The 12179-nt window shown below is 59.1% G+C and overlaps 5 protein-coding genes across 5 annotated transcripts in view; 3 read left to right on the forward strand and 2 right to left on the reverse strand.

The window, feature by feature from the left end:
* Positions 1–13: 13 nt before the first annotated feature.
* On the reverse strand, positions 14–1252 carry VDAG_03742 (uncharacterized protein; the record flags this gene model as incomplete). Its single annotated transcript, XM_009653826.1, has 1 exon — positions 14–1252. A coding segment is annotated over one exon (1239 nt), but the record flags the coding sequence as incomplete, so codon positions are not given.
* A 1371-nt stretch (positions 1253–2623) lies between these two features.
* VDAG_03743 (uncharacterized protein) lies at positions 2624–5097 on the forward strand (the record flags this gene model as incomplete). Its single annotated transcript, XM_009653827.1, has 3 exons — positions 2624–2934; positions 2991–4722; positions 4785–5097. 3 exons carry the CDS (start codon positions 2624–2626, stop codon positions 4971–4973), a joined length of 2232 nt encoding a protein of 743 aa, XP_009652122.1. The 3' UTR covers positions 4974–5097.
* Positions 5098–5807: 710 nt separating this feature from the next.
* On the reverse strand, positions 5808–8528 carry VDAG_03744 (alpha-actinin-3; the record flags this gene model as incomplete). Its single annotated transcript, XM_009653828.1, has 3 exons — positions 5808–6717; positions 6780–7759; positions 7830–8528. 3 exons carry the CDS (start codon positions 8526–8528, stop codon positions 5808–5810), a joined length of 2589 nt encoding a protein of 862 aa, XP_009652123.1.
* A 947-nt stretch (positions 8529–9475) lies between these two features.
* Positions 9476–11430, forward strand: VDAG_03745 (regulator of chromosome condensation; the record flags this gene model as incomplete). Its single annotated transcript, XM_009653829.1, has 7 exons — positions 9476–9505; positions 9680–9815; positions 9901–10232; positions 10411–10524; positions 10577–10965; positions 11055–11136; positions 11296–11430. The coding sequence occupies 7 exons, from the start codon at positions 9476–9478 to the stop codon at positions 11428–11430; spliced, it is 1218 nt and encodes a 405-aa protein (XP_009652124.1).
* Positions 11431–11896: 466 nt separating this feature from the next.
* The window catches only part of VDAG_03746 (D-lactate dehydrogenase), a gene marked incomplete at both ends in the record, with an annotated part of 1825 nt that continues 1542 nt past the window's right edge, over positions 11897–12179 (forward strand). The window contains one exon of the mRNA XM_009653830.1: positions 11897–12173. Coding sequence (XP_009652125.1) covers positions 11897–12173 — 277 coding nt within the window. The remainder of the gene's footprint in view (positions 12174–12179) is intronic.

A 12179-nucleotide genomic window follows, 5' to 3' on the forward strand; every position in this document is an offset into this window, starting at 1 on the left:
TCCCGATGCCGACGCGCCAGCCCTTATCGGCAACGACGTCGTAGACGCACCGCTGGCCCGTGTGGCACTCCGACTCCATGGCGTAGCCCGCAAACGAGCAGGACGCCGTGGGGCCGTGGCACATGGCCATGTACACGGGATCCGCCGTGTGCCCGACGTGAAAGGCGCCCGTGTTCTCGCGCGCCTGGTGTATGGTCTGCTCCGAGCCAGGGGGCACCGGCAAGCCGAGGCGACCTGCAGCCAGCGCTTCGGGAACGGCCTCAAAGGTGACGACGGGCAGGCCGTAGGTCAGACCGAGGAGCGAGCTCACAGCGCCGCCGAGGGAGTGGCCGGCCAACCAAATGTCCGAGTGGGGGTACAGCTCGGTCACATTGGAGTACAGCTCGCGTGCCGCAGCGTAGTACCGGTGCTCGTCCGTAATGGCCTCGACGACGCACGTGTTGTTGCAGCTGTAGACGGGTGTGGCGCAATCGCAGACGCGGAGCCACGTCCACTGGCCCAGCTGCCCGCAGCAGCAGCTGAAGAAGAGATTGTCGTTGATCTTGTCATGCGTCGTGGTGCCGTCGCCGTCGAACACGGCCATCGAGGTGCCCTTGAGGCCGATGACGACGGTCGAGTTGTTCTCGTCGGCAAAAATGTGGCCGCGGAGACCATCCCCCTGCCAGCCAAAGTCGGCGCTACGGTTGAACGGCGCCCCGACGTCCTCCCAGTCTGGGTGCTCCTCGTCTTCGACGTATGCGTTGGCCGTCATGCGCGCCAGCGTCAAGATGGTCTCCTTGTCTGACACGTCGGGTCCAGGGGTGTCGTCGAGGGTCCAGGCCGTCGGGCTCAGCATGTTGACGTAGCCCCTCTCGCGCGCGGCGGCCACCATGGGGTCGACGACGTGGGGGCGGCGGTCGACCAAGCGTTCTATCGTGATGGATTTGCTTCGAGCCTTCAGCGGACCCATGACTTCCCTGGCGTATTCGTCCTCGGCGGCGAGCCAGACGTTGGGCTCGGCACTGTCGCTGGTCATGATGTCGCGCTTCCGGTGGAGGCGGGGATGTTGATGCGTTCCATGGTGGAAGATGTGTCGGAGAGAAAAGGAGTGCTCGGCAGGTAATGGCGGTTGCGTATTGGGCGGTGCTGGGAGGACGGGTCCCGGAAGAGCTATGGCTTCGTCGATGGGAGGTGCTGTGCCAGAGATGGCGGTTGTCGGCACGGCTGTGGCGAGCAGCGACAGGAGGCCGAGCTTCCTCCTCCGCCACTTCATGTTGCTTCTGGATATGGGGATCGAAATCAACAAGCAGACGGTGTGAGGGACGTGAGGTCGAGATGCAATGAGGTGGGCAGCAGATGATGTGTTGAGGAAACGGAGCAAATGGACGGTGGGTGGAAGGCAACAGCGTTAGGTAAGGTAGGTAGGTATGTAGTGTTGAGACTGAGGAAGCACGGCCTTGCGTCAGTCAGGTGGATGGCGTGTTGACGTCGTCTCCCTGGTGTCTTTGGTCATGCGGGGGGTTCACGGGCCACCGATAAGCAATCGGAGACCGCTGGAGTGCTGCCAGCTGCAACGGGCCGGCAAAGCTATGGACTTGCCTTGCCTGCCAGCCTGCCTAGGTAGGTACCTAAGGTAGGTACCTGTCGAGGGGCCTGGTACCTCGAGGGGCCTGGTACCTCGAGGGGCCTCGTACCTCGAAGCACCTGGTACCTCGAAGCACCTGGTCCTTGTCGAGGTCTACCTCAGGTCCCTCGAAGCCCTTCACTCAGCAAGGGAGTACGCATCGTGGCTCTGTCCAACGAGGGATGAGGCAAGGCCGGTTCTCAGGAGTCTGCCCATATGCTGAGTTCAATAGATCAAATGCACGACGGTATCTACACATCGTGCACACACATCTCATACCAAACCTCGAACATGTGAACCCTTCGCTGCATGAGCAAAGGCGATCTATGCAGGAGTCTCATTCACCTGCCAGGCACCCTTCTGCAGCGGCACGGTACCTTGCTGTCCGCCCGCCATAGAGTACATGGTACAGCCGGCGCAGGCACCTACGTACCAGGCTACGAAAAGGTACCTCGACCAGATCGGCCACTTGGCTGCAATCGATGCATCCACCAGATGCACGCAACAACCTTCGTCATCTGCCCGCCGTCACGGACTCGACTGCACTGGACACACATTGACGACTGCTTCCGTGGACTCCGTGAGCCCGCAACCCGTCGCCTGCCACATCTCCTGCCTACCTGCTGCTACCTAGGCTGCCACTCGTTTATCGATCCTGTCCTCTCCGCTCTTCCTCTCCCTTTGGCGCACGACGCAACTGGAAGATACCCATGCGCGTTTCCCATCTACAAATGGCGTAACACTGGTGGATCTGGCATCCTCACATCCTCACATCCTCACATCCCGTCACAGTCCCTTCTACGCGACCCCAACCAGCCGAGAGGCAGCTCTCTGCTCTGTGCTCTGTGCTCTCTGCTCCTTGCGTTTCATCCCTATCGAGCCTACGCTGCTGGATAGATAAAAGTAGAGCTTCCCTGCTGCCCTCGTCTCGTCCTCCTGTTGTTTCCCACAAGAGGCGGCATCATCATGTCGACACGTGCCAGGCTGACCTCCTTGACTTCTAGCACCACACCGATCAACATGGCGGCCCACGAACCTCCCAAGAGCTCTGTCGGCTCTCGACCGAGCCTATTTCGAGCGACTTCTTCAACCCAAGGCGCCGGTGCTGCGAGCAACGACCCTCTTCAGCCCCCGAGACGGGCCCAGACTTTCCACAATGGCGCTGCCGTTGCGCCCCTGACCAAGGCCACCCCGCCTGAGGAAATCGAACGACCCGATGCATTTGAAACCGGCCAGGACGCCGATGAAGACGAGGACGATGGAATCGACCCAGGAAGGGGATCTGTGGACCTCGACGACCTACCCATCGAGCTCGTTAGCTTGACTGACAGGTAATCGACATGTACGAAAGGCTCTTCTGCTCACGAGCTAACCTGTTCGTCTTCAGCTTTGTCGATGCCCTCACGTCCAAAGTCCACAAGACACCACCCAGCATTGACAATGTCGCCCAACTCTTCCAAGACTTCTACCTCAGCGCCTCGAGCCACGTCAACACGCACATCTCCGCTCTGGCCACACGTCAAAGCCGGGCCAACTCCCCCGCACCACCGTCCAGGCTCACCCCAGCGGGCCGACTTAGAGCCAAGGCCGCGTCGATTGGAAGCAAGGACAAGCCCCAGAACATACCAAAGCCCGACACGGAACGCCAGATGATCACGGCCGAAGAGTTGGCAGAGAAGAAGAAGGCGCGCAAAGCGCTGGAGGCCAAGAGAGCCATGCTGGAAGAGGCCGTGGAGAGACGGTTGTGCGAAGGCCTCTACAATCGCATCTACCGGCACCGAAGCACGCAAGACCAGGCACAGGACGACAAACTCCGGTCCAAGACGGCAGCCCTCGCGCTCGTCGGTATCGGCCCTGCAGACCTTGGCATCGATCTCGGAGAGGACGCGACAGCAACGCCGGCCGCGGCTGTGCAGAGGGCTGAGGAGATCAGGGGCTGGCTAGAGCAAGCCAGGAAAGATCTCATCCGCATGCACGAGAAGCGCTACCCGCTCGGCAAGCTCAACCACTTGAAAGCCGCGCACAAGAGCATCGTCGACACGTTGGCGCATTTCCATCCGTCAGCGTCTGCCGACGAGATCATGCCCATGCTGATCTTCACCCTCATCACGCTGCCACCCGAACATCTGAATGTCATCAGCGACGTCAATTTCATTCAGAACTTCAGATGGGAACCCAAACTGACGGGCGAAGCCGCATACTGCCTGACCAACCTCGAGGCGGCCATCAGCTTCCTCGAGACAGTCGACTTGTCCACCCTGCGAGCCGACGAACTGCCCCAAGGACCGCCCAAGGATGGCATGCCAGGCATCTCCAGGGCAGATACCTTCCCGCCCGCCTTTCCACCGGGCCTGACCATCACCGCGGATGCCGCTGCCGACGGGACTGTTGAGACGGATACGAACAACGCCGCCGCGCTCAGGCCACCTCCCTCCCCTTCTGCGTCATCCGGACTCCGCGCAGTCGTTCAGGCGCGGAACAGACGACTTAGTGAGCTCGTCAACACGCCTGCTCAGGCCTTCGGTGCAGCCAGTGATGCTGTCTTCAAGAGCGCCGACCAGGGGCTGAACAACATTACTAACAGTCTGGGCGACAGCTACAAGTTTCTTCTTGGTAAGCTGCGCGAGACCCAGGGGGCGCCCACGGCAACAGGCGAGGCACTCGTGGTCCCGAGAACACTCGATGACGCCCGCAAGCTCGTCAGCACGCCGCCGCCTGACGAAGACGGTTCGGTGAGCGGTGCCAGCTCCGTCCACGGCGCTGACGAGCGCGAAACCGCCCACAAGCCACCCCCCTCTGACGACAAGGTGATGAGCCTGATCGGGGGCAAGAAGGCCGCCGCGCGAGACCACAGCGCCGACAGCTCGCGCAGCGCCAGCAGCTCCAAGAAGGTTCTCTTCGCGCAGGAGAAGCACGCAGCCGCTCCGTCACCCTTGCCGACGTCGTCTGCGAACCCGCTCGAAAACGCGGTCCGCAACTTTGGCAACTCGTTCAACCCCATGGCCAAGCTCTCGAGCATGGGCGTCATGCGCGGATTCGGCCGCGTCGCGTCGTCGCCCGTAGCCCCCACGTCGAAGGACCCGCAGACCAAGCCAGCCGAGGGCGGCGACCTCAGTGCTGTACGTTTTCAGACTCCGACGAGACCGCATATCGTATTCGTAGCTGACCCCTTTTCCCACAGGCCTTCCCCGACATTGCGCCCGCTCTCCCGCCCAAGCAGGTGTCCAAGGTGAAGCCGCCCAACAAGCGCTTCATGGAGCTGCAGAACCCGGGCGACCTCAAGCTCGGCGAGGTCCTGGAGCTCCTTCGCGACTACCGGCGGCTCGCGGACGCGCTGAAGGAGCGCGACGCGTTCGACGGCGCAAAGTAGACGCGTTTGCCCATGTGTGTATGTGTGTTTGCGCCGGGGGGCGTGAGGAGGCGTCTATGTACAGTTAAGGTACTCTATTCTGGCTAGAAGGTGTTCCGGCGTTTGCAGCATCTGTTTTTTTTTTGTTGTCATCTTGGGGGCGCAGATGAGCCTGGTTTTGCGTTGCAGGTTCATCAGCCGAAACAGCCAGGCGGCGCCCATGTCTGTCGTTCGCACATCATCATCACTAAATACAAGTCTTCGAGCACATGCCGCGGCCCGATTAGGGTATTATTGTAAAACTTGTTTGTAGTCCAATTCAGGCGCTCCCCACACAGCGGGAGGCAGGCCATCCTCAAGTCTCTCCTCCAACAAAGAGAAAGAGACGGGTTTGGTCTGTCGCAGTGGTACTTTCTAGTATATTTCATCTTCCAGTCACAGTCGACGCCTCCCCTTTTGTTTTCGAAGAAGCGTCCCGTCTTTGTCACCCGCAACCCTGTCCCGCTTTCGCCCGGCCACCCGGCAGCCGGCGACGAGCCTCTCTCTTCCTTGCCTCTGCATAGTCTTCCTTGCCTCTGCATAGTCTTCCTTGCCTCTGCATAGTCTCGGCCCCAACCCTGTTTGCGCAACCCCGAACACCCAACCATGCTTGCCTTTGTGACGACGAAGAAGAGAAGAGGAATAAAACGTAATAAAAATAAACAAGGAATGGTATACCAGAGTAGAGTATGGATAACAACGGGCGTGCGTGGGGTGCTTGAACGAAGAGAAAAGAAAAAGACGGAAGAAGTGGCGGAGGCAGCTCAGAGAGAAGAAGATGATGGCGATGGCGATGAAACGGCAAAAGACCCCCCTTCAGTGGTAGCCGTTGACCTTGTCCTGCCTCAGGTTGCTGTCCCGGTTCGTACGCTCCTTCAGCACCCCCGACGGCACATCGTCGTCATCATAGTCGCCGCCGGCGCTGCTGGCGTCGCAGCTGCCGCCGGCCGTGCCGCTGATGAGCTTGTCCATGAAGGCAATGTAGTCGTACTGCGGCATGCCGCGGTCGTCGAGCATGTCCGGGCCCGAGTGGAGGGGGATGAGGTCGACGAGCTTGTCAATGACCTCGTCGGGGACGAGCGAGTGGCGGAGGTCCATCTCGGTGACGTAGGGCTTGCCGTCGGCGACCTCGCGGAACGACTGGAAGACCTGCTCGGCCGTGTTCTGGTCCTCTGTGACGTTGACCATGAAGCGGATGAACTGCTCAAAGGTGACGCGGTCGCGGCCGTGCGACGTGTCGAGGAAATAGTCGTGCATCTCGTCCTCGGAGAAGACGAGCCCGAGCGAGGCGAGGGCGGCGGAGAACTCGAGCTCCTGCAGCGCGTTCGAGTCGTCGCGGTCAAAGTGGCGGAACACAGACTCAAACTCCTCCAGCTGAATGGGCGTCAGGTTCGTCATGTTACGAGCGACCATCTGGTTCTCCAGGAAGGACAGCTTCTTCTGCACAGAGGACTTGACGAGGCCGAGCTCGTACGCGAGCTCGTCGTAGGCGTACGTCGTAAAGTCGTTCTCCTCAATGTTGGCCTCTTGGCATTTGGCATCCACCGCGGCAATGGTGTCGAGGTAGCGGTCCATGGGAGAGAGGTTCTCGCTGAGCTTGCGGACGTGATGCAGTTGGTCCTCGACGTCGCCGTCCAGACCTGAGATGGCGAGCTGCATCGTGTTGAGCGCCATGGCAAAGTCATTGGCCTTGTCAGCAAATGACCTTCTCAGCGCGTTCTTGATGCTGTTGGGTGCATTAGCTCGAGTTGGCGTGTCCACAGGGCGGGCAGTGAATGAACGACTTACTCTCGGATCGTCTCGTTGATGAGCTGCGCCCTCGTCATCTCCGTCTTGGACAGGTTGGCCCACTCCCTCTCCATCGTGTCCAGCGACAACTCTACTGGCGGGTCATATGGCCGAAGCCGGTATGTGCCCAACTTTGTCTTGATGTTGCCGAGCAGAGTCGCCAGCTCGCTCTTCTCGCCCACCCACTCCCTCTTCTGGCCCCTTTTGTACGCTGTAAACTCCATCGCCTGCGCCTTGGCGTCCACATATGTGCCCTCAAACTTGGCCTGCTGCCACTGCTCGATCTGCCCTTGAATCTGTTTCAGCAGCGCCGCCATACGCCTCTCATACGCACTCTGCATCTCCCAGGCCCCCGACATGTTGGTGAAGAACTTTTCCACTCGTCGGCCCGCGTTCTCGACCTTCTCCATCTGAGAAAAGGCGTGGAACCAGTAGGCAATGTACGTCATCAGGGACCTCTCGTCCGGCTTGGCCACGTCGCACACATCCTCCACGTCGAGCAGCTTGGGGATGCCAATCTCCTGGTGGGCAATGTCAAACGCCATTTGCATGTTGCCGCGGTGGTCCGACTTGTCGAGGGCGTCGTAGTCGATGAGATCCGGCCGGTGAATGTCGAGCAGCGCGCAGAACGCGAGGCCGTCGTTCCAGCTGGTGCTGAAGTCACGGACCTCGACCTCGTCGTAGCATGCCGTCTTGCGCTGGCACCACAGGAGCAGGCCCTCCTTTGCCGTCATGCCCTCTTCGTTGATGTCGCTAATGGTGAAGCGTAGAATAAGGGTCCAGATGAGACCGAGGATGATCTTGCGGTTCCCGTCGACGACGTCCTCGGCACCAATGTTGGTCATTTGGATGCCCCTCGACTTGATAAAGTCGAGGGCTGTGTTGGCGTTCTCGAAGCGCTGAACGCGCAGCTTTGGCTTCGCCGCATAGCGGCCTAGTGATTCTTGTGATAGGCATTCTAGTAGGTGAATGAGGATGACCTAGAATAAGACGGAGCAAATCTGTCAGCGGGGTCAAAAGGGGGTTTGGGTTCAGGGGCTCGGTCCATACGCCATCACTGAGGTCCGCCACGAGGTCTTTGACCTCGAGATCCCGTGCCACAATCTTCGTGTTGAGCCACTTGGTAAAGGTCTTTTGCTGGACCGTCACCCATTTCTGCTGCTCGGCGAAGGCCATCTTCGTCAGGCCCTGGTCATGCGGCGGCTCGATGGCGGCGAGGGCGGCGGCGGGATTCGAAGAGGTGGAGGAGCGGAAGCGCTGCTTTTTCGAGGCCCCGGCTGCCTGGGTCTCGTGTCTGCTGATGGCAAGATGTAGAGTGCCAGTGGCCGAGCCAGCGCGCTCGAGTCGGGCGGCGTGCAGCTCCTTCTTGTCGCGGCGGCTCCTGAGGGGTGAGGGGGAGCCACCAGCCGAGTTTGTGCGGATGCGGGATGTGGTGGGCGAGCCGTAGTCTGGGGAAGAATACTCGGTGCAGGCGGGGCTTGTCGGCCGTGTGGATGCAGGTGAGGATGCTGTGGGCGTGTTACTGCTGGTATCGGCAGAATCGTTGGATGTGGTTGAGTGCGAGTTGGAGAGACGGTAATGTTGGTTGGTGTCGGCGTCGGTCTGGATGTGGCTGCCGTGGGCGTGGGTGTGTGCCTGTGCCTGTGCCTGTGCCTGTGCATGTGCGTGTAAACAGAAATCGGGGAATTCCTCGTTGCCGGGCAGAGCATGCGCTGGCGTCCCCTGGAGAAGATCCCCGCTCGCTGCCATTTTGGGCGGGCTCTAGTGGCTCGCTAGGCTGTTTTTAGTGGTCGCCTGCCCGCTTCGGCTGCTGTGCGGCGCCCGAGGGGGGTTGACGGGGGTGACGGGGTCTCTTATCGGGGCGTCTTTCGTGGCTTGACAGTGCTGACAGCCAATTGCCGGTGCCCGAAGCGTTGAAGTGGAGACAAGGGTAGCAGTGTCTGTGAGGTAATCCTTAATCCGTAATCCGATATGGATCTTGTGAGGTGAGGGAGGCTGTTCTTCAACAGCGCCTGGCTGTTCTTTTCCAACGCTGAGTTGAGAAACGAGTAAATGAAAAAAGAACAGACCAAACAGAAATAAAATCCATTCGAGGTCTCCATCCCTTTTACAATGCCAACTACTATAGATGGCCTCCTCAACTACAGACGACTAATGTCGCGGGCCAGCACTACAATGACCAGACGCCTTAGGACGAAGACGGAAAGGCGCATATCGGCCCCATCGCCCAAGAGCTTCATCTGAAACGACACCCTTCCCGCGCATCCTTCCCCATTCTGCGATGAGCATCGCCGTTCTTAGTCCCATCACTCTACATTCAGGGATGTGCTCCTGCACCCCGCGAATCAGCGGCGATCATGGCCATCCCATCCATTAACCCCGGACACGATACTTTCCCCCCAACGGCCTCGACTATCATGCGAGGCATCGTCCGCCATGGATGATCTTCAAGCAAGCCAGGATCCACCAAGTTGCCTCATGCCGGTCCATCCAATATCTCGAGTACGACTCCGTTAGAGTCGCCGTTGGGACACGCGACGGGGAAAGGGGGAGGCGGAGCCGCTGTTCCGCACCTCGCTATCATGCTCTTGTCTTCCTCGACCCATGTCCAAGAGGGGCACTATCACCGTGACATCGTGTAGTCATGCCAAGCCTCTCTCTTCTAAAGCGAGACCTTATGCTCGGATTGCCCAGCCATGGTGTCGTCCTACGGTGTCGTCCGATGCGTACATGGTGGACTACCAGCAGGGCATGCGTGTTGGACAAGGTTCATGGAGACGCATCTGCCTACGGCGCAGTTTCATGGTGTAAATCCTTCAGGCAGTCAAGGACACGCCCCAACTCGGATTTTTCCTTTCTGGCCGGGACACGCAAACCTCAAAAGAATCTAATACTTTCAGTCATTTGACAATGAAATGACAGGCCGGGTAGCAAACCGGCGCAAACCGGCCGACAAAACCGCTGGGCCTGTTAGCAAATCCACCGCATCTTGCACAAAGGCGAAGGCTCCTCCCGTCGTCGATAAGGCCGCGACTCGTTAGTATACAGCTGCCCGAGTCAGGGCCTTATATGTGTATCACGTCAAGATAGTTATGGCTTGCTGATTGCTCAAGGGTGTTAGACCCTCCAAGGAAGAGAAAGCTAGTGGGATCGGATGATGTGCACGAGAGTGACGCGGCCGTCTCATCCACGAAGCGTGGGCGCGTTGATGGCGATCGTGAGCAGCGGGTCGCGAAGAAGCCCAAGACAGACAGCAAACACCTTCAGGTTTCGACCAAGGCGTCTGGCGTCCTCAATCAGGCCTCGACCGCAGTTTGCACGGTGCTCATCTTTGGAAATGGCGACAATGGAGAGCTTGGTCTTGGTCCCAACAAGACAGAGTCTCTTCGTCCTCGCAAAAACCCCTTTCTGAACCCAGGCGACTCCTCCAAGTTACATGTTGTCAAATCGCCTGTGGCGGCATGCTTACGGTCGCTTTGACGGCCGATAACAAGATTATTACTTGGGGGGTCAATGACAATTGTGCATTGGGCAGAGACACGACCTGGGATGAAAAGCTGCGCGACATGGACGCGGAGTCTGGTGAAGAGGAGGATGGAGAATTGAACCCCTCGAGTCAACGCCTACTCAGGTCGCGTCCCGACATCTCGCGGCAGACACAGTTTTTGTGCAAGTTGCTGCCGGCGATAGCTGCAGCTTTGCTCTCACCGAGACTGGGCTTGTCTACGGATGGGGCACGTTTCGGGTGAGTCTCTAGCGACGTTTGCATGGAAGAGTTTGACTAAGATGTTTCGTAGGACTCCAAAGGCGATGAGCGGTTCGGCTACGAAGCGGATGGAAGGATGATCACGAAGCAAGACAAGCCCTCGCTTATTCGAGGCGTGCAGGACATAACACAGCTCGCATGCGGCGTTGGCCACGTTCTGGCACTCGATACCAGTGGCAATATCTGGGGCTGGGGAAACAACGAGCAGAACCAGCTGGGACGTCGCCTCTTCGGACGCGACCAGGACAGCCTCATCCTTCACCAGATCCGCGTGTGCCGCAACAATGCGAAATACATTGCCTCCGGTGAATACCACTCCTTCGCCATCGACAAGAAGGACAATGTCTGGGGCTGGGGCCTCAACAGCTTCGGCGAAGCGGGTGACCCTGGCACCGCGGGCACCAACTCGGCCGTCCTACCGTATCCGATGAAGATTCGAACACTCGCTGGAAAGGGATCACCTGCATCGATGGCGGCGCTCACCATTCCGCTGCCGTGACGCCGGACAGCGAATGCTTCGTGTGGGGCCGGATGGACGGTGGTCAGCTCGGCTTCACGTTTACGCCTGAACAGCTGCAGGACGCGGCCCAGGTGCGTTTCAATGAACGGGACAAGCCGGCGATCTGCCTTCGGCCTGCGGCAGTGCCGCATGTGGGAATGGTATCCCATGTTGCCTGTGGAACGGACCACACACTATGTATCACAAGAGATGGGCATGCCTACGCCGCGGGGTTTGGTTCACAGGGCCAGCTCGGCCTGAACTCTGAGGAGGATGTCGAGGTTGCACAACGTGTCAAGGGACGAGACGCGGACGAGGCGATGCTGACGTGGTCTGGTGCTGGTGGACAGTTCTCTGTTATCAGTGCGCCCGCCACATTGGGCTGAGGGAGTAGGACTTGGTAGGATTCTACACCATTTGGGTGAAGTTGTCGCTACACAGTTGTTTCGCGTGGCTGGACATGAGCTTCGATGCTTAGCAGCTCCACGCCTGTCCTATGACCAGTTCATTCTATAGAGTAGATAGTCCGGCCTGACGTTATTGCCCATCAGATTGTATCAATCGCAATGAATGACAGATGCCATAGGGAGTCAAGGAGTGTTGTACCGATACTTTAAGCCCACACCGATTGTACCGAGCTCACCGAATCGGTGACCAACTGTAGACCCACCCACGTCAACGGCCCGCCGGATTCTCTGCCCCGGGATCCCATCCACTTGGAACAGATCCGACATCGCTTAGGTCGTCTCATCATCAAAATCTTGCCTCCCTTGCGACATCACGACACCAACTCACTCACCTCGACGGCGAGCGAACGAGAGTCTCAGCGAAGGACAACGGATCCACACCGCAATGGCGTCCCGCTCATCTAGATTGCTGCCGGCCCTGAGGACGACTCGGCGGCAGGCTCTGCTCAACACGACGCGCTGCGCAGCTCAGCTTCCCGTCACGGCGGCTCCACTACGATGCCTCAGCACAACCGTCTCACGGTCCGCTTCGGAGCAGGCTTCGGGTCTCAAGCAGATCAAGCTGACGTCCGACTCGTATCCCGACGTGAAGCGCGACGCGAGGTTCGGCCAGGTCACGCCGGAGCATGTCGCATTTTTCAAAGACGTGCTGGGTCCCTCTGGTGGAA

The sequence above is a fragment of the Verticillium dahliae genome, genomic scaffold, assembly GCF_000150675.1.
Source record: "Verticillium dahliae VdLs.17 supercont1.6 genomic scaffold, whole genome shotgun sequence".
NCBI lineage: Eukaryota > Fungi > Ascomycota > Sordariomycetes > Glomerellales > Plectosphaerellaceae > Verticillium > Verticillium dahliae.